This window comes from Papaver somniferum, chromosome 9 (assembly GCF_003573695.1).
Source record: "Papaver somniferum cultivar HN1 chromosome 9, ASM357369v1, whole genome shotgun sequence".
Taxonomy (NCBI): Eukaryota; Viridiplantae; Streptophyta; class Magnoliopsida; order Ranunculales; family Papaveraceae; genus Papaver; species Papaver somniferum.
In genome coordinates this window covers 10,399,207-10,420,960 of record NC_039366.1, presented here as the reverse complement: position 1 = coordinate 10,420,960, position 21,754 = coordinate 10,399,207, and the positions used below count along the sequence as shown (strand labels likewise).

Sequence of the window (21,754 nt, the reverse complement as noted above, 5' to 3'; positions counted from 1 at the left end):
AGTGCATCGCATAGGGATTCCGAAAAATAAAGGATCTCTTAGCTGTCATCAATTATGTAGAATCCTATATAAAGGAGAGAGGTCATCACTTGTTGAGGGATCTTTAGTGAGTGTTAGACAAGAAATTAGGAGAGAGAAAGCGAATCTAGGGACAAGTAAGATTGTTGTAATACTTGTATCCATCTTGTAAACCTTTAAAAGATTAATCAATCAATAAAGATTTCACCATGATTACTTGAGAATTGAATTAGTTATAGTGGGATATGGTTGTAAGGAAACTTGCAACTACATTTTTGGCGCCAGAAACAGCTTTGGGTGATAAATCCTGGAAGTAAATTCATAGATTCTAAGAAAAAGTAAGATCTAGAAATTGAATATGGTGAGGATTGAGTTTGTTGTTGAACAAGGAATAACAACTCGGAGAAGTAATAGAATTGTTGAACGAAGAAGAATTAAAAATCTTGATCAGCAAGAAGAAAGATTGGTAGAAAATCATGGAAACGAAATTCCAATTGAACCTCAACGAGAATTAGAAAGGAATAATGATATTGATGATGATAGAGTAAGTTTCCATACTGCAAAAACGAATTCTACTGATGAAGAGGAACAAAGGAGTGGGAACGGATGATTAACTACATCAAGCGAAGGGAATGTAACAATTGCAGAACTCAGACAAAGGTTATTGATGGAACGAAGGAGGGACGAAGCGGAACGTGCGAACTTGATACAACAGAATGAAGATCTAAGAGAAGAGAATCTCAGAATTCAAGAACAGAGGTCAAGAAGTACTACACGATCAAGATCAAGATCAAGATCAAGCAGGAGCTCATCAAAACAAAGCCGATTTAATCAACGAGAAGATACTACAGGAGAAAACGCATGAAAGTCATAGAAGAAAACATACATGAGGACGAAAACTTTCAAGATCAAAGAGAGAGACGTCGTGTAGTTCAGGATTTGAACACTAATACATATGAGCATCCACGTCGCACACATCATAATTTTGAAATAGAAGAAAAAGATCTAAGAACCCCAGTCATCAAGGAGAGGCGAACTCCCGGAGGAGGAGCCAAGACAAGCACTTCTAGACAAAAGAAAGCGCTCACACAATAAACGGATGAAAGTCAAGAACCGTGTGATCCTGTTCAGAAAGAAAAAGAAGTATGTGGTGAAGAAAAAGAAATGGAGCAATTGAAAGAACAATTATATCGAGAACGACGATGGAAAGAGGAGTTGGTAAGATAAAGGATCAGGCTTGAAAGATAAAACGAGAAGTTATTAATCAAAAACAGCCACCTGAAACGAAAGCAAGTAGAATATGGAGTACAAAGAGAAGAAAAGACATTTGGGAAAAGAGTAATAGAGAAAGATGATCAGGATCTACTGCGAGGCACAAAGGGGCGAGGAGAATGAAGCGAGCGATAAAATTTAAGGACAGCCATAAAAGCGAGCAAAAGAGAATCCAGGGAAAAGGAATATCTATTGAAACAAGAAAAAGTAGCAGAAAGAAGAAGGACAACTAACAATAGCCAGTCGACGAGAAAGGAATCCGATGCACGAGGAAGGCTAGAAATGACAAATAAGTGCACGAGGAGTGAGCCATGCAAGCCTGAAATATCATCTTTATTTTCGTTGAAACAATGAGAAAACTAGAGTCTACGAAGCATTGTAGTGAAGTGGGATACGATTTGCAAAGGACTAATGAGGATACTATCAGAAGAAGACCTGGTACGGTCCTTTATCTATGCCCTGTCCACAAGGCATCCTATGTTTCCGGTGTTATTCAAGATCAGGAATGAAGTAAAGATGAAGGAGTTAAAGCGATACCAATTTGAACACATCCGTCTAGAAGAAGGACATTGATCCTAAGAGAGAATCACAGAGAATGATGTATTTATTTGGCGATGTACTAAAATTTAAGAAATAATAACAATGATATTTTGAAAGTCAAGAAAGATTTTATATGAAAGCTTCGGTAAGACCTCGAGATTAGGAGGAAAACAAGGCACACGAAATGATCAGTTTATAGGGAAACTTAAAACCTTCGCCTAGGAAGGCTGGAAATCCACGACATGCACCTTAGTTCGCACGAAAGTGCAAGAGGCAAAGCCTAACGCATGTAGTGAACAACTCCTAGACAGAAAGTTAGGGGCAATGATAAGACTTATGACAGATGAAAATAAGCAAGATGACAGATGAAAGATTGGCACTTTGCAAAAGGAATTATATAATAAACAAAGGCTTCACCGAGTAAAGGATAAAAGCCAAAATATTTTCCCCCCCAAGCTTGGGAGCACCCAGATGAAAAAGAAAATATACACAACAGACAAAGTTAGAAATTGGAGCAAAACCAAAATTTAACGACTAGAATCCAAGATGAAAGTTATTACTGAAGGGGAACGGTATCAGTACCAGTACCAGCATCGCCAGAAGCACCTCCATGAGGTTGCGCCTCCTCATCCATATGATCTTCTTCCTCTTGGAGCTGCTCTTCGTCGTTTGAAAACACCTCTAAAGGAAGAGAAGGGTGAGGAATGTCGCGTTTATCACAGTAGCCGTTGAAGAGAGGGACTAAATAATCCTGGGTATTCTTACGAGCAAGCTTCGCCACTCTCTTGGAAGTAATGATCATCTCGACAATATCATCATTAAGGCCTTGAACTTCACCTTGAAGGTTGGAGACTTCCTGGCGAGCCTCGTCTCTCTCGCGGGAAAGTTGAAGGACCTGGTTCTTATAGCGACCCTCTGATTCTGCGAAATCAAAATAAACCTTGGTCAGAAACACGAAGTATGATATAAGTCATTATGACAATAATTTCAAAGAGATCTGTAATCTCCCTTCTCTTTGATCTCCACCAGGAAATAATTCCCTCATAATCAACATTATCATAATCTCCCTTCTGATTTTGTCTTTCCCTCAATGCCGCCTCCTTTACTCTCTGGCTGCTGTGTAAAAACATCTACCGAAATTCTAGGGTTGTGTTGAATCATATAAAGAAAATTTGTTCTGATTTACTAAAATACCCTCAAACCAATCCCAGTGTGCAGACATCAATTTGTAGAGCCTATAATGGATGAGTCTTGGCCTCCATGCATTAGAAAAGGCTGCACGCTGCACTATATAATGCCAACTAAATACTACTTTTTTTTCACTTGGGTTCATGAATTGATTTGGTTGTGATAGTAGTTGTTATATAGAAACAAAAAATCGGAGTATGATAACTTTGCATCAAATTGGTAGGCTCGAGCGGAGGGTATTGACTTGACCCGCTTACCAGCTGCAATTCTGAGTAAGCTGACCTACATTTTGTGTTGTCATTTATAACACCAGGAGTATAACTGAAGTAAAATGTAAACTAAATATTTGTAATTGTAACAGTAAAATCTTTCACTAATTGCATACTTTGAAAATTTAAAAACTGCATCTCTACATTTCAGCAGTTGTGGCATGCCAATGGGGGAATATACCCACAAATGATACAGAATTTTGGTTATAAGGCATTCTGTCGTTCTCAATCCAGACAAGATTTAGAAGATAACAATGTTACAAATGATACAACATTTTTGTTGCTCTATTACAATTTATGAACATAACAATGTTTTGAATTTGAGTTGTAAGGTAGACTCACAACAACAAAAATACATGATTTTTGAAGAAACTGAGAAAATTAAAACATCTTTAACCCAGTGATTACAAATACACGGTTTCAATTTTTTTCATCATCAGATCTACATTTCTTTCCTTGTTTTAGTTCAATAGGATACTCTAATAGTTGCATTATTTGTCATCCATGTTTTGATGAGTCAGTGTTGAGTACCAATTCCCTTAATTGGTCATACAAAGAACTCTTAAGGTAAAGTAGGAATGGCTTTGTGAACAGAAAAAAACTCAAACAAAAAGGGCGGGCCACATATGTCTGTCAATTCATGCGTCAATAGCTAGCAAATTGAATGGGAGAAAGCTCAAAGAATATACTAGTTAACAAACAGTCCAGCGAATGTACCAATTAGAGCACTAAAATGCTTGAATATCTCCACCATGTTATTTAAACCGTGTAAAGAGTAAAAACGTGTGTCATGTGCTTGATCACATTTTTTATTTATGCCCATGCTTTTTTTTATTTTTGCCCATGCTTAAAAAGCTTGATATGTCATTTAGGAATATGGAAGAGCCCCGGTAAGCATTAGATCACTGACGGTTTATCTACTTAAATGAAAACAGTTTGGTAGAAGTCCAAATTCTGAAGGTGACAAGATACTAGATCAATCTGGCAACTAATTTCTAGTAAGTGAACATAAAAAAAAGAGGCTCGGTCTAACCGATAAACAACTTCATTTGAGCTTTCGAGGAACAACCTTGAATATATTTCCATCAGGAAGTCCTCTTTATTGGTAATTGACAAGTATTACCATCCATTGGCTTCATTTAATCAGTGTTTCTATCAAGCACTAAAGTACTAAGGTCCAGAAATTCAACAAAGTATAAGATCTTGACATAGCCACAGCGAGACAGCCCAAGGCGTGATCTTCGTGTAAAGCTTTATTTAGTCGTAAATTTCCAGCTTGTCAAACCATGAATTGGTACCTTGGCTTACTCGAACCCATGAAGATAAAAAAAAAAGTGGACTATAACTAGAGGTGGACAAAGTTCAAAATACATTCCAAAATCTCGGTAAACATGTAGGAATGATAGACTTATCCTTCACTTTCAACAACAAACTAGGAGTGTTGTTGGCTTTAGGAGCAGTCAAGGTTCATAATTTTGTTTAACATGATGGATCCTTGGATTAAGATATACGTAAGCTAACTCCTGGAAATGCAAATTTCCATGTAAGAAATGAACAAATATGAATTAGTTACTCTATAGGACTGTAACAAATTATGAACATTGAATCACTGGTTTTTTACTGAAAGCACAAAAATAACTCAACAACCAAAATGCAGGGAGATATCAATTCAAGTGCAAATACCTTTGATCTATAGATTCAATTGAGCACTAATAATGCAGGGAGATATCAGTTCAAACACAAGTACCAATTAGATGAAGTAAATCTAAATTAAATATTTTCCAATAAGTTCTACAATTGAAACCTAGATTACAAGCTCTGATATGAAGCTAACAAATTATGAACATACCAATGTTTGAATTGTGAGGCAGATATGAGTGAATTGACAAAACAAAACTGATTCAACAACAAAAGTGGAGGAAGATATATATCAATTTAGGCTTTGAGTCATAGATGACATTAAACCATTAAACACTATCTTCCCCAATGAAACTAAGTACTTGTATTAGTAAATAAAGTCAGGAAACTCCAAACTGATCAGATATGATGATGAATACAGCTTAAAATTTTAATTTTAACCAACTAAAACCAATTATAGTTTGTCCCAATTCAATTGCTTGACTAGATGCAAATTGATAGTTAAAAATTGAATGCATCTCATATCTTCAATTGTTGGCAGCTCTACCATTCCACCAGTTTATGATGCCAGAACTCCAAAGTGAAATTACTTTATGCTAAAAACACCAAACATTGAATTTCAATATCGTGGGCTAAAAGATAATGAAAACATCGAACAAAACCATTATTTCACATATCTTACGGAATAAAAAAAGTTAGATTTGAGAAGAGAAATCATTATGACAGTTATATGAAGGACCTGCGAGACCTTTCTTCTCTTTGATCTCCACCAGGGTATCTGTAATGATTCCCACTTAAAACCATAACTACTTTCATCCATCTGATCTTGGAACCAGCAGGTAGAGCTCGGTTGGTTTTTCCATTACCACCGCCTCCACCACTCTTGCTCTCAATCTTTTTGTAAAATTACTACCTACTCAGCTCTAGGGTTTGGGGTGAATTATATTATGCGAGATTTACTAAAATGGCCTTCAACTGATCCGAATGGATATTTGATTGCCCAGTGAAGAGGCCATGTGAAATGCAATTTCTGGAGCCAACACTGCTATGCTTTGCGACTGTGAGACTGGATTATGGTGTCACGCATGTCACCCCCCAGTAGTCCCTATGCCATCGCCAGTTTTTTATTATTTGTTGGCTATTATATGCAGCATTCATCTTAATCTTCAACTTAAATGACTAGATTCTTGGGCCAGCATGAAGAACTGTTGGATATTATCAAGGATGTAGATTCATTTCTACATTCCAGGTTACCCAAGTAATTATGGTTCTCTATTTTGGAGAGTTACTACCAGGGGTTCTGATTGGTATTGAAAAAAATATGATGCGGATTTTAGATATATCACAGGGGTTCTGATTTGTATTATTGCAGTAAACTCAACAGATTTATCTCAGTTAGAGACAAAAGCAAAGGATGCTTTTGGAGAGAAAAACAAGATTTTGGGAATATTTAGCCACATAAAATCCAGGTTGGGTAGTAGTTTTTGGTGCCGTCCGTCTAGAATTATTGAAGAGTCAATTGCCGTTAATCCCACATTCTAAGTTAGAATTGATTGGTAGAAACTAGTCTCAGAATATTTCTTTCAAAACCTAAATGACAGGCTTTGCTATGAACCAGTTGCTCTTTGACAAGTCTAAGAAAATAAGTTTAGAAATGAAAATCAACAGAATTGATTCAACAATAAAAATGCTGGGAGATGTCAATTAAAGCCTAAATAGCTCTTTTTTTAGATGTCAATTGGTTTTAGAATTGATTCATTAATGCACTAACGATTAATATTTAGAAATGAAGTAAATCTAAACTTAATATTTGTAAACTATGTCCACAAAGAAAATGTTGCATTATAAGCTATGGAGTATGGATTCATGTTTGTATTACAAGTATAAACTCTACCTAAATGTGATAAGAAAACACTCTGAAATTTCAACTTAAACCAATTCCAAACTTTAACGAACTAAAAAAACACAAAACATTGAATTTCAATATTGTGGGTTAATAAAATAACCATGAAAAAATCAAACAAAACCATTATTTTACAGATCTTACGTGACAGAAAAACTTCAAATTGGATGCTACCGCTATATCGAGTGGCAAATGCAAAAAACACAACATAGATTTGAGAGGATAAGTCACTATGACAATCATTTGAAGATATCTCCACCGGGGTATTTGGAGTGATTCCCACATGTAACTAAAAAACTACTTTCATCCATCTGACCTTGAAACCAAAACTGGAAACAGCAAGCACAACTCCGATTTGTTTTTCCCTTGCCACGCCGCCTCCCTCACCCACATTGTTTAGTCTCTCCTCTCTACTCTGTCAATCTTTGTGAAAAATAACAACCGAAATTCTAGCTAGGGTTTGAGATGATTTATATAAGGAAAATTTGCTAGATTTACTAAAACGACCTTCAACTGATCACTATGGATATTTGATTGCAACCAAGCCCAGTGAAGAGGAAATGTTAGAGAACGACTTTTTGGGGGACGATGGTTTTATTTTGGATAAAGACATTAGAAGTAAATCTAGGTCACCCCTTATCTGGATATTTATATTAATACCTAAATTACCCTCCTGATTAATTTTGGGTGATGATTAGTTAGTGTTAATAATAGTTAGTGTAATGATTAAGTTAAAGATAAGTAGAGAGATTAAAAAATCAAATGATTTTTTTTAAGAAGTAGAATTATTGAGAGAGTAAAGTTAGAGAAGATGAAGAAGGAAAACACGAAAAACGATGGATTTTTCCAACCACAACCGGAGGAAGAGTATTTGGGTACCCAGGTGTGCTTCAAACTTAGATAATGTTGGTTAAATTGCTCCAAACTTTCAAAAAAATGAATTTTTTTATGTAGATTTGGGTCAGTTCGGTTACCATATGTCAAGAACATGTAACCGAACACACCTGAAAGTGTAGTTTGGTTACGTTTTACAAACATGCAGGTTACCGAACTCGCTCGTTAATGGAGGTTTTGGTTGTACAGTATAATGTTCGGTTACCTAGGATAAAATGGTAGGTAACTGAACTTTGAAGTTAACAATTTATTTGGGTACATCTTGTGTGTTTGGTTGGTTCGCAAACATCAACATATATTGCGAATCAACCGAACTGGGCTTATATATGCATAAATGCAAACGTTCGGTTACTAGGAAATTTATTTCTTGGCGAATTAGGCAGAGTTCGGTTACGAAGTTTCAAAGGTAGAGTTAGGTTACAAAGAAAACTTAACATTTTTGCGAACAAACCGAACTTGTGGACTTCTCATTATTTTCGTAAACTAAAGTTCGGTGATATCCTTATTTTGCGAAGGAACTGAACTTATGGACTTCTGTTGTTCTAATACAAGGAGTTCGGTTAAAAGTATTTTTTGCGAATCAACCGAACTCTATTGGCTAAGTTCGGTTATTTTGGAACTCAAGAAGTGGCCACAACAACACAGTTCGATTAAACTGGATTTTTTTTTCGGTTCTGAGGGTGGAGTTCGGTTACTTTGTAATTTTGAAAAATTTTGCGAAACAACCGAACAGAGAGTTCGGTGACTTAGTTTTAAATCCAATAGAACCGAACTGTTCATCGTGTTCTTCATTTTCAAGAAGTTCGGTTAGTAAACTAGGATTTTTTGGAAAATCGTCCTAACCGAACATGGCTCTGTAACTCCTACTAAAACCCTATTTTGATGATTTCTATTCGATTGAAGCAATCAAAATCAAATTAAAGTGAAGGGTTTGTTGGAAAATACCTCCGGAGTGGTCCCATGGCAGAATCAGGCTGCGACTGGCGTCTTTTATACTCGATAAAATTATCATGTAATAAAACTTAATTGTGATTGCATTGATGTTGTTACATTTCTTCAATAGGCAGTGGTGGTTGTGGTGGTAGGAGGTGGTGGTGGTAATCGGTGGTTGGTGGTGGTGATAATCGGAGGTGGTGGCGGTGGTAATCAGTAGTTGGTGGTGGTGGTAATCAGTGGTTGGTGGTGGTTATATATATAGATGGTTATTAGGTTGGTTTTAAATTAAATTAGGTTAAGGGTAGGTTAGTCATTTCAACGTTTTAGGACACCCCTTATCATTATAGGGAAGGTGGCCTAATAAAATCATGGTCCCCTCAAAAAAACCATGGTCACTAAAAAATCATTCATGTTAAATGCAATTTCTTGAGCCAACGTTGATATGCTTTGTGACCGTGAGACTGAATTTTAGTGTAATCCATATCATCCCCACTAGTCCCTCTGCCATCGCCAGTTTTTTATTATATTCTTGCCTATTAATTCCAGAATTCATCTTAAATGACTTGAGTCTTAGGCTAGAAATTTAAGTACTATTCTACTTGAGACTTGTTGTTAATTGGTCACCCATGAATGGATGTTGCAAGTTGTCCAAGTTTAGGTGTTTTTGATAAATCGTCCTTCACGGCAGACAGTCACACATTGTTCCATTTATAATTGCGGTGATCCGATGATCTCAATGACAGAAAGAGATGTTTTCTTGTAAAAAACTAAAAAGAATAAAAAAATTAAATGGGGGTTGGTAAATCTGGAATGATACGGGAAATCTCGCAATTACACATGCTTAAGTTTTGATAAGTTGACTTTAAATTTAGACTTGTAAGAATGGGTGAACAAAATTCTTGCCTAATTAAATTTAGGATTTGGATCCAGTTGAGCTGACTCCCGCACATATCAACGCCATGGAATTAAATTGCAATTGAAACAAAGAGGGTGATCGACCGACTTAGAATTCGTATAGTTTTTCTTCCAACCAGCACAAAGTGGTCTTTTGTTCATGTGGATACCGAATATGCGTCTCGACACATGTACGAGAGGATAAATACAAAGTCATTCAAAAAGATCTGGTCAAAGATCTTTTATCGTACCCCGAAAATTTTCGTCAGTGACTTGTCACATCAAATCAGAAAGTCATTATTAATTAACTGGCAAAGGTACGAGCACGAGATAATAGTGCGAGAAGAGTGCAAACCGCGAGAAAATTGTGGGAGTATTCGGCAAGGTATCACACGAAACAAGTATATTGGCGAAAGAAGATTGCTTGGCCCAAAAGTCATTCGGCGAAGATAATACTTATTGAGAAAGAAATAGGACAGCTGTCCCGACAGGATCACATGGGTATCAGCGAAAGAAGGGGAAAAACTTTATGAAAAACGGGTTGGGCGAAGAATAAAGCAAGACCACGAAGCTCGCACGAAGAAAAATGAGCTGTCCAACATTAAGGGTGATATGCCTATAAATAGAGGTCCTTGGGCAACGAATGAGGGATGGAATTTTTGGTAGAGTAGGAACCTTAGCTCAGAGAGTAAGATTAGGGTTTTCCTTTGTGTGTAACCTTGTAATCGAGAGTTCTCATTCACTGAATCAATAAAAGTTCTTTAATCAAATTGGTATCTCATGTCTTAGATCTTGTTTACTTACTATTTGGGTGTGCTACTGATTTTCGGTAGTTACATTTTGGCGTCCAAAAACATGGAACTTAGATTGGGGATTTATCCTCATCTAAGAGTTAGAAAAGGGAAGAAGTTGTCCTAGAGATTGTATAGATTATAGATCTAGCGAGTTGTTTGAAGTTGGGGTTGTAGATCTTGAGTTTTTACATTCGTAGACAAGGTTAAGGGCATAGAATAGGAAGAGATCTTGGAATTTCGCGTGGAGAGCAGAGAAAAATTGTGGAAGTTGAAGATTGATAGATGGCTAGAGCTCCAAATCCAGCGAAGCACTTGGTAGCAACAAGGAGAAGCAAGCGGCTAGAGGCACAAAAAGAAGGAGGAAAAGAAGTCATGCAGATCGTGAACGGGGAAGGCAGAGAAAGTCGGCGGAAGAAGAAAAGAGGAGAAGATGCTAAGGCTAGAAGAGAATCGTTTATGATCGTAAAGACTAAAGCCGTTAAAAGAGCACCGCGTGCAAAAACAGGAAGTGACTCCAAAAGGAAGACGGAAGCGGCGGACAAGGAGGTCATGTGGGACAACCTGGTCATGAGCTCGACGACCGAGAGGAAATGGGAGATCTGCAGGAAGAACGTGCTAGCACTGGAACTATAACTGTCTCATTACAAGTGAAGATCTTGAAACTAGGGAGTGATCCATGGGAAAACTACGAGGAAGGGGAACGAAGTAAGAAAAAGAAGACACGAAAAGGGGATCGGCCAGAAAGACACGGTCGTTAAGGAAAGTTAAGGAGACTACTGATAGATGCGAGGTATGAAAACCAAAGACTGAGATACATGGAACGGAGGGCACGAGAAAGTGAAGAAAGACGAGAAAGCACCTATGAAACGCAGGGAAGGACACTACGTCGAGAGATCTTATATGATCTGCCAGGTGTGAGGATGAAATGGAAGGTTCATGAAGAGAAAGGATAGCCGAGCAAAAAAGGGAAGACGTATTAAGGCAACTTCCACAGCTTAATCAAAGTTCGGTGCGAGAGGAGTCACAGCGAAGACTGAATCAAATGCGAAGAGGTAGGTCAAAGCATCAAGGGGCGAGGAGTATAAATATGACGAAGACCGAATCAAATGCGTTAGCCTGGACAGAACTAAAGCTCCCAAAGCTTAATACAACCATAAAAAGGATTTGGGAGGAAGTCATACAAACTGAGGAAATACCAGTCCCACCCAACATGGGGAAGGAACCGCAGCTGGGAAGAAATCATTAGTTTTGCAGGTATCATCGCTTTCACGGGCACCACACCAACAACTGCAGGAATGTTCGGAGAATCATACTTCGTCTGATCGAAAAAGGAAAACTCGTACACCATTTGGAAGATCAGAGGTTTCCACCGCCTCCACTCTATAATCATCATGGGAATCAGGCAAACGAGCTAATCATCGAAATTAGTCAGGGAGTAGGAAGACTAAGATACGATTTCATAGCTCACTCGGAGAGAGATTTCCAGAACTTTCACGAAAATGTGCTCCCGAGAGTATATAAAAGGGATTATGAAGGAAACGAAATAATCCCTATGATGACGAGAGAATTCCTGGAGGAATGGCAGAAGAAGGATATATCATTTTCAGTGGAGGATCTACCAGAGGAAGAAGTTCTGCATACCCACTCGTTAGTCATTACCTTGGCAATTGGCGAGCCATCGCGAGGAAAAGAGTATCGAAATGATAAAGGGAAGATTTGGGCCATGGAGAAAGTCTTGGTAGATATGGGGAGTTTGGTAGATGTTTTTTTCTGTCATGTAGACGTTTTGGTCAGTAATGTACAGATTTCTGAAACCATATGCCAACCATCTAGAAATCAAATTAATCTTTTGTACATGTTTAGTTTACTACACCATGTTTAGGAAGAATTTAATGGCCATTGCGTACACTAGGAACTGCTTGATAATGTAGAACATTAGTTGAGACTATTACAAGTCAACTATGAGTGTAAAAGTGTGGGAATATATGTTGGACATATTGAGACTATTACAAGTTGTCTAATGTTTTAGTCTACTGTGCTTCCTTGAAGATTTCATCCAGCATTTAGAAGGGATTTACTTTCCATCTTGTATACTTTCATGATTTAGGTGTCAATTAGGATCTGAATCGGTAGGGTCTCGTTAACTCAGTAACATTTCATTTTTTTTCTTTCTAATAACTTCCTTTGTACTTGAAGAGAAGCAGTGCAGAGAGGGGGTTGAGAAGGTGTCTAGTATTTGGTGTACATAATGCTTGATAAATCATGAGCTAGATTATTAGCTCTCTTCGAAACTTGGTTAAACCTGACTTGAACTCAATTCTTTGATTCCTGGTCAATCAGATGCAAAATTCTACAAAGGGATTGCAGAGGTGTTCCCCATTTTGCTTTCAAGCAGGAACCTGAAGTTTCAGCAACATGTATAGATACCACAGTATTCACGAAAATTCTAAATTTCTAACAAAGGATAAGACAATAGCTGTTGTTTTTATACTATGTTGGCTAGACCAACCTCACGTTTTCTTTTAATATAACTTTTTCATTCGAATTTTTTTTCCTAAACCCCGTCACAAATGCAAATTATGCAATGAATTGTTATTTTTTTCTCCACCACAATCCTCAATATTTCGTTTAGCTTCAAATGAAATAATGTCACTATTAATGCAGCAAAGTACAAGATCTGCTATGTATAAATTTAAAGTGCTTAGGATCTTTACTTTTGAAGACTTTATGTGTAGATGGGAAAATCGTCCTTTGTGTTTTTCTTGTGCTTTCTCGTCTGTAATGGAATGAATTTTGCTGTATCTTGTCTCAACATGCACGAATCTTGTCTCGGTTTGTATGTCTCTAATCAGTAATGATTGAAAGAAAGGCAGATGAAGTATCCCTGCTCCAAATTAAGCTAGAATCGATAAACCTAAAAGTGTCTTTTCAATTTGCAAGGATTGATAGTTCAATCTCAAGTCTAAAACATAGACACAGTTTTGTGCAAGTGCAAGTAGGATTAAATTTGTAATGTGGCAATTGATTAGCAAGGCTGTACTTGTAAATGAACCAACATGCATCACACATCTCAAAAAGAGATCAAATCAAATCCCAATTAACAAACAAATATAAATATTTCACTGTAAAAGAGCGATTAGCAATTCAGAACATTACGAACTAGTAAAAGAAACACTTTGACACTTACTTAGGATACCTATCTTGAATCCACTTCCAATCAAAAGCCTAATAAAAGCAAGAAATAGTTTGGATCTCCATGAGTGAAACTTCCTTAGTCAGCAATTTTCAGTGAATCGATCAACATTAAATGCATAAAACCGAAGTAACATATTGATTAAACACCCCAAATTAATCAAAACCGGTCTGATTCACAAATCAAACGAATATCATACTTATATAAATCCCTAGATTTAACAGGAATAGATTGTATACACAAATAAAAAAACAAATAAGATCCGAGTAAAAAACTTTGAGATGAATGTCTTCTGGTTTAACTTAGCAGAAAGGAAAGTAATAAAACAACCGGAGTTGAGAGGCACCATTTTAACTGTCCAGCTGAATTACTTGGTGCTGGATCTTGAACACTAACAGATAATTTCACTCCTTCGTAGCAGTAAGAATTTCCGGAAATGAAATAGCAAGTCTTTGTTATGTTCAAACCAACCAGTTTTCTTCCAGCTCCCTTTTTCCAACTACGAATAGGATCGACTTCCCTGCACCTCTGATAATCATCCTTATTAACCTCCAACACATTTAGTTTATTACTGTCATAAACGAACACTGAAATAGATGCAGAACACAAAATTAGAGTTAAGACCCATAAACCGTGACACATGAATAATGAAATTAAGAAATAGATAGTTAACTTACTCAGCCAATCGTTTCTGAAGAATGTTTTATTTTCTGCCCAATGAGTATAATTCAGATTTGTTGTCCAACCATGGTTTCCTCCCACAGTCCAACCTTTGGCTGCTACTTGTGCCGGTATGATCAGGAAAGCCATTAACATGAGCAGTAACAACACTTGATTCTTCTCTAGATTTTTGAATTTCAGTTTCAAATCCCTGGATACCTCAACCTGATCATCAAATACAATCCTTTCCTTGTCTTGCTTCAAATCATCCAAATCTTTCTGAATCAACACTTGATTCTTCTCTGAAACTTTGATTTTCACTTTCAGATCCCTGGATTCCTCAATCTGATCATCCAATTTATTCTTAATTTCAGATCTCTCTTGCAAAACACCATGGTACATCATTTTCAAGCTTTTCTTATGATTGGTATAGAAAACAGGATGAGATCGAACACTGGAAGTAACAAAACCCTAACCAAAAACTCACTGATTCATTCCTAGATTTCAGTCTATTCTTATCTTCTCATTATCTACCAACAAAGCGTACAACTTATGCTTAAATAGTGACAAACACAAACCCTAATCTGGCCGACAAGATGCACAGATCCTGGCCGTTCGTCACTAAAGCTTCTTACTCAAATTAAACTGCTAATTAAACATTAATTGAACTACTTACTCCCTAATTAATACCTAGCCCTAACCATGCAGATGAGTGCACCCCTCATTATTTCCTGGGGCTAGCTCATTACATGACAGTATCTCCTCCTCAAAATATCCTTGTCCTCAAGTATAGAACTTTGGAAAGATTGCCCTCATGTTAGTTATATCCTCCTCAAACTGATTCCTTTTGCGTTCATTGCATTTTAGTGTACTGTTTATTGCGTCTTAGTGTACCTCATTATTTACATATGAGCACAAATTGATAGTCTAATGTCGGTATACATATATAAATACTGAAATGAACATAAATTTTTAACTTGGAGCAGTAAGCGGAGAACCAACAGAACCTCTAGGATTTTTAACAATCAGAAAACGTCCCGTTTAATCGTCTTCCCAGCAAACAACTTCACATCCTTACCACCACTCCCTTGGGGTGTAACAGATATGAGCAACATTGTTGTATCTAACCCATGGCTTTCTCCTAATGAAATCACACCACCATGATACACAACATCAACACCCTCATCCTCCTTACAAATATCCGAGATGCTACAAAAATCCGAGATGCTACCATTTGGAGGAAGAATTTCCCAGCTGCTACGGGTGACTCAAGGATAAATGGGCTTAGGCGTCCAATGTTCTCAAATTTTTAGGCTTGGATTAGCGTACAACTGTATTAGCACGACTGTTGTTTGAATTTTGAATGGAAAATAATGGAAAACTATCTAGACGTTATTGTTGGCATATACATAAGCGTTTAGAAACCACATATTTTTACACGTCCGGTAGACTTTGCATCCGATAGTAAATGAATTATACATGAACTGCCCATCCTCTTTTACCGATGTGAAAGAAATCCATGAGTTATCTGCGGAATTTTTCCTTTGCTATGCAACTCACGAAAGGTTAGAATTAACTACTGTTTACTTTCTTACAAGTTTCATATTGTTTAGAGAGAGAGATGAAAGAAACTGCTGGAGACAACGGAGGAAAATGCAAGGTAAATTTTCAGTACACCAGCTCACCAAGGACCTTAAATTTTATGTTACCATCAAAGACCGACTCTCATGTCATACTTTGATGAGCTTACATGATACAAAACCAATATATGTATAAGTGGACATACTTGATCCCAAGTCCACCGAAAACATCTTAGTTTAAAGGGGTCGGGTCGTTCTTCCTCTTCAAATTTTGAGTAACTTTAAATACTCAAATCCAATTTTCCTTCATTGCTATGGGTAAATTTATATTCATTTACCAGTATAATTTATTATATAAAAATTTATATTCACCGTACTAGTGTCCGCATCGTATCCACGTCCGTGCAACCCATCCTCGATGTAACTGGCCTTCATGGCCTCACAAAGCTTCTATCATCTTCAATTTTTTGCCTTCAATTTTAGCTTTTACTTCCAAAACAACAGAGATAGATAAGATCATCTACTGTGTTATCTGTTTGATTTAGTTGCCACAAACAACATGTTAAAACAGAAATCTAAGGCAGATTTACGGAAAAATAAAAGGGACTATTCATATTCTAAACATATTTCCTCACTGGCCTTCATGGCTTCATATAGCTTCTGTCATTTTTCATCTTTCTTGAATTTGATTTCTACCTTACCTCCCACAGTATCCAGACGAAAGATATATACAAATGTCAGAAACATAGTTTTCCACCACATCCATTAATTACTTACTTAGTTTCACTATTTGTAATTAATGTCCATTTTTGACTAAATGTGAAACAAAAAATAGGATAGTTCAAGCTATGAGGAATAGAAGGAGAGGATTCAATAGCCCTCAGCCATGGACGTTCATGATCAGGAACAAGAGATTCAAATGTTGCCGTAATGTACATTGAACATCCCCCAATAAGCCTTGTTGGGCCTTTTGGAGGTCTTCTGCAAAAGTCTGAAGATTCGACAGAACCGTAAAGAGAATAGTCTTCAGCAGCGAGTAAAGCAAATAGAGGTCTTCTTATCATCTCGCCATAAGAATGGAGCCTGTGAAATCATAGGATCAGTTATACAAATATCTAACTGGAACTCTAAAATAATGTCCTAATACTCAAAGATAAGCGTGAATGATGGCATGATACCTCCTTTTTGTCGTCCGAGTCTGGTGATTATGGATCATCCAACACCTACCAGTCAATAAAGTGAAATCGATCAGGTTCTGTCAATAATCTTGAGTTGCAGCAAACAATGACAGAGAGAGTGAGCAAGCAAGAATTGTCCAAAACAACAGAAATGTAACCTAAAAGCAACTGCATTAGTCGTCAATAACCATTAACATGTAAACTACAAGCATATCTGTAACTAGGAGCATTATGAAAAAAGAATCAGCATGGACATACCTAAAACCCAGGTTAGAGAACTTGAAAACCATATTAACCATGTGAAACAAAATATCCATAAATGGCAAGACGTAGTTGATAAACAGTTAATAGACACCTTCAACCCTCACATTTGAATTTTTTTAATATACAGACCACCACTTATGAAAACTCATGGAAAACGCCAAGGGAATGTAGTGAACACAGGAGATCAAAGCTGTGTTTATGCACGGATGGGTTTAACTTGGTAGAACCGTAACATTATAACAGATATACTACTGGAACAGACGGATACAATAAGCACACTATCGGGGAAATGTAATAGACCAATAGCAATAGGCTAGGCATGTTACATTATTCCACTTATCCACAAGCTGGGATCTAATCCCTCGTAATTTCAAGTTGCGCAGGAAAAACAAGATGTGATTCATATGGGCATGACTTTGTTTTTCAACCAAAGTTCTCAAAAGATGCTCATATAAGAAATATTAACATCATTATCATATGATCTTCACCTGCTAAAACAGCATTAAGCATTCATTGGCTTGTTATTCTACTATTATGTTCCTGCTTTATCATTAGCCCCAATGACCTGTTCTTACAGCCTCTTTTATGACGAGAAACCCTCACTTTCGGTTATATCTCTTCATATGTGTATAATTAGCTTCTCGTTAAACCCACATAGAATTTACAAAAAAGACACACGGATATCAACAAAGACATAATCTAACATCATGTAATCAAATTATGTAACTCAAATTCAGAACCTCTACGAGCCTTATCCTGAAAACCCCAACAAGGACTAAGCGGGAAGTGTTGGGTTTCAAACTATGCCTGATCTAACTTGATGGATAAACTTCTAAGTTACCAGGATAAGATACCTTAAATTAAATTCACATAGAAAGCCCAAGTCCACTTCATGTACAAGTAATCTTCATCGTCCCTAGCAGAAGTTTCTCATCAACTTGTTTACATGACAAATAAGTTACGGTACAACAATACCTCGCTATAGTCTATAGGATGCAGGTTTCCGAAAATATAATTCGAATATTAGAACAGTATTTCAATTGATGAATCAAATCATTAATGAACTATTCATCTAATAAATGAGTGTATTAACTTTTATTCATGCATCCAAGAGCCCAGGGAACATACTTAACATTAGAACATAATACACAAAAGAGTCGAGGAAAATAATCAAGGGGAATTTAGTTTCAAAAGACGTCTGTAAAATTCAGTTAACAGCAGAATACAGATGATCTATTCCATGTGTAATTTTAATTTTCAACTGGACATTAGTCACTGATAGGGTGTTGTTTCTACAATGGTTCAAACAAGGACAAGAAGCAACAAGTAGACAAAACCAGGTAAAACACAAACAGGACAAAATCAATAACAAACATAAACAACGCCAACAGACTTATAATGGGCTGGCTCCACTCCTGGTTGAACAAGGAGTTGTGACGGTGGGCCTGAAAAAGAAGGCAGTCATCACCTTCCAAGATTCATGGTCATTGATGATGCAAGGAAAATGGGTAATCGAGTACTGAAAGGATTTAGAACTTAGTTGTTACTGCTGGAATATCGAATACATGAAATTTGGACAAGGTTTTATGTATAAAACAGTAGTGATAATTCTATTTATTTCCTAAATGCACCACTGACTTTTGACGAGCTTGAGCAGCCTCAAGAAGGTAATGGTGATGTAACTACTAACATGATAAGGGGAAGCGATTATAGTTTAGATATATATTTACACTGAAAAAATCGAGTTTGGGAATAAGGTTTGTTTTCGTACTTCACACAAGGGTCATTGGACTATTAAGGATGAGTTTGGAGATGTAAGGTCGAGTAAACACGTATTTTCGAAAACAAGATATAACAAAATCTGGATTCTTTAAGGTTTGGATTTTGCTTTCTTAGAAGCAAATAGGGCTTGAACTTTCCAATTAATGGAGTTATTGTGGATTATCAGAAGTTCAAGCAGTCTGCTTCTAAGAAACTAAATTCAAGCCATAAAAAATAAAGATTCTATTATATTCTGTCTTTGTAAATACGGATTCACCTGACCTTGAATCTCCATACTCATCCTTGATAGTCCAAGAACGGTGCATAATACTAAATTAAACCTTGTTCCCAAAATTAATTATTTCAATTTTAAAGATGTCCCCAAACTTGAAGTTGCCAACCCTAAGGTTTCAAACAAATTAACATCTTCACTTACTAGCCAAATACATTGACATCAAATGTTCTAGAACAGTAAGAGGTACTAGTAATGCCTATGATTTACACAAATCGTACAACACTAAGTTATTTGGTAATTTATATTCAACAGACCTTTATATGATATTCCTCTTTGGATTTCAGTAATCTGTTACTCTAATGCACCACCTTGAGATTTCTGGCTCTTCATGTTTTGAATGATAGGTCATTTCACCTGCAACCACCATTACAACTGAATAAGTATGAGTATAGAAATGACACAGATAAGGAATCTGGCTTAATGTAATTCTAATTAGTTAGGATAACTCTCTGGTGAAAAATTTAAACAAGTTAAAGCCAGGGATTTCAAGTTGGAAAGTAATAAGCTAACCATCAAAGATATTTAGTTTAGGATCGAATATATACCATGCGCTAGTTTTCCTGGAGTGCTTTTCCTGACTGGGACGACTACAGAGGGTCCCATCACCCTTACAGTAGTTGATGAATCCTCTCCCATTCTTACCAGTAAGCTTATCCTTCCCTAGTTAACCACTCTCCCTTGACGATGCTGCATATTAAAGCATAAGACAGATGAAGTTATAAAGATTTTTGTACTAGAAGAGCTGTAATGCATAACCAGAACATGAAACAAGCAGGGGAGGAGTTAAACCTTATTTATGTGGATGGGTGTGTTTTTTCTAAGTAGCTCCTGAATTGTAGATGATCAACTCTGATGAGTAGACATCCTGCATATCAGAATCCAAGTAGCTGTAATGTTTACATATTGTTTCTGATATGTGATCATGTATGTAGACATCCTTCATATCAGAATCCAAAGTTATGAAAATGAGATGAACAAATTGCTCTTCAAAGTTTTAACTCAAAAGAATACCTTTGAAATACTAGTTCTGATTCTAGTGCCAAAAGTGTGAAAGATGCGAATACTCAATACAACTTGATATAAATCAAAAGGACCAAAAAAGAATCTATCAATGTGACCAGAATCGTAGTTTTTATTATGGGTTCTAAAATTTGTGGATTACAATTTCAAACTAAGAGTTTCTCAATTACTCATGCAATTATTTACTACACATTGCAACTACACTCAGCTAGAAAGCAACAAGTGAAAACTCAAAACCAGAAAATATCCCATAAAATTGAAAAGCTGTCAACAATTTTCTGGAATAGCTTACTCGGAAACACAAATTAGGGAAGACATGTAACAAAAAAAAATTGATGAGCCTAAACTCAGACAAATAGACAAGTAATGAAAAACCCCAAAAAATAAATAAATGAAGACCTTACCATGAACAATGGAATTTCCATCTACCAGTACCAGATGATTCATAAGTTTAAAATTTGAGTTGTGGGAGGAGAAATCATTGTGCTAGTGAATGGACAAACTAGACAAAGGGTTTCATCTACTGGCAGTTCAGTTTCATAGGAATGATGATAGTAATTAGTAAGAGTAAGATTGATGTGAAGAGATGACGAAATTCACCAAGAATCCATCGTTGTTAAAGAATATGGAGTGATTTTTTTTTTTTAGATCTGAAAGAAGAAAAATGAACAACAAAAAATGATGTAGACGGCGGCTGAAGAAGATGTGTTTTACTTAGGGTCCCAAATGCTTTAGGGCATACACATAATGTGAAGAAGAAAAAAATATCCAACGGTTGGAAATTTTTGAGATTTGACTATCATATCCTTGTAGTGCTTGGTTCTTGGTTTGAAAAAGGAGCCTGAAATGGTCACATTTCCCAAGTGGCTGCCTTACACTTCACTGGTGTATAGTATCAATAATATACAAGTCAACAACAGCTTTGCTACTAAGCCAATGCGTATTTATGTTTTGTACAAACAAATTCCCAAAGATAAGTTGCCAAAGTGGGTGCGCAACAATTTGGCATGTAAGGACAGTACATATCGTCCTGATAAACCTTTGAGCGCATGATGAAGAATCCCAATTTGTAGATACTTGGGCATAGTTTAGGTTCAGTAGTTTTTGTTACTATTGCTTAAGATGAATGCTCATAAGCATACTATATGCATGTGACCTAAAACCTGCCATTTGTGAATCATAATTTGTATAATGGCTCCAAATCTGAACCGTCTGTGACTCAAAATCTATCAGCAGGGATCATAACATTGTATAATGACCCAAAATCGTGAATGAAACCAATAAATTTTGATTGAACCTTGAGTTTCATTGAATAATACACATTGATCGAGCCACAACATTAATATAGAGATAAAGCTAAGATATGCTTGCCTCAGCAGTAATAAGAGTTATTTGAGTTTCCCTGTTTTATGGAATGGCGTTTTCTGAAAAAAAAAAAAAAGTGATTGAAATGTTTT

At 36.5% G+C, this 21,754-nt stretch overlaps 1 protein-coding gene and 1 long non-coding RNA gene across 2 annotated transcripts; both read right to left on the bottom strand.

The window, feature by feature from the left end:
• Positions 1–13,649: 13,649 nt before the first annotated feature.
• On the bottom strand, positions 13,650–14,713 carry LOC113314249 (lamin-like protein). The gene is made up of 2 exons (XM_026563034.1): positions 14,217–14,713; positions 13,650–14,126 (listed from the first exon to the last, which is right to left on the bottom strand). The coding sequence occupies exons 1-2, from the start codon at positions 14,602–14,604 to the stop codon at positions 13,837–13,839; spliced, it is 678 nt and encodes a 225-aa protein (XP_026418819.1). The 5' UTR covers positions 14,605–14,713; the 3' UTR covers positions 13,650–13,836.
• A 1,831-nt stretch (positions 14,714–16,544) lies between these two features.
• Positions 16,545–20,987, bottom strand: LOC113309071. The gene is made up of 6 exons (XR_003340302.1): positions 20,702–20,987; positions 20,067–20,142; positions 19,823–19,964; positions 19,532–19,631; positions 16,958–17,002; positions 16,545–16,862 (listed from the first exon to the last, which is right to left on the bottom strand). It is a non-coding gene; the product is annotated as an uncharacterized LOC113309071 (long non-coding RNA).
• Positions 20,988–21,754: the final 767 nt, after the last annotated feature.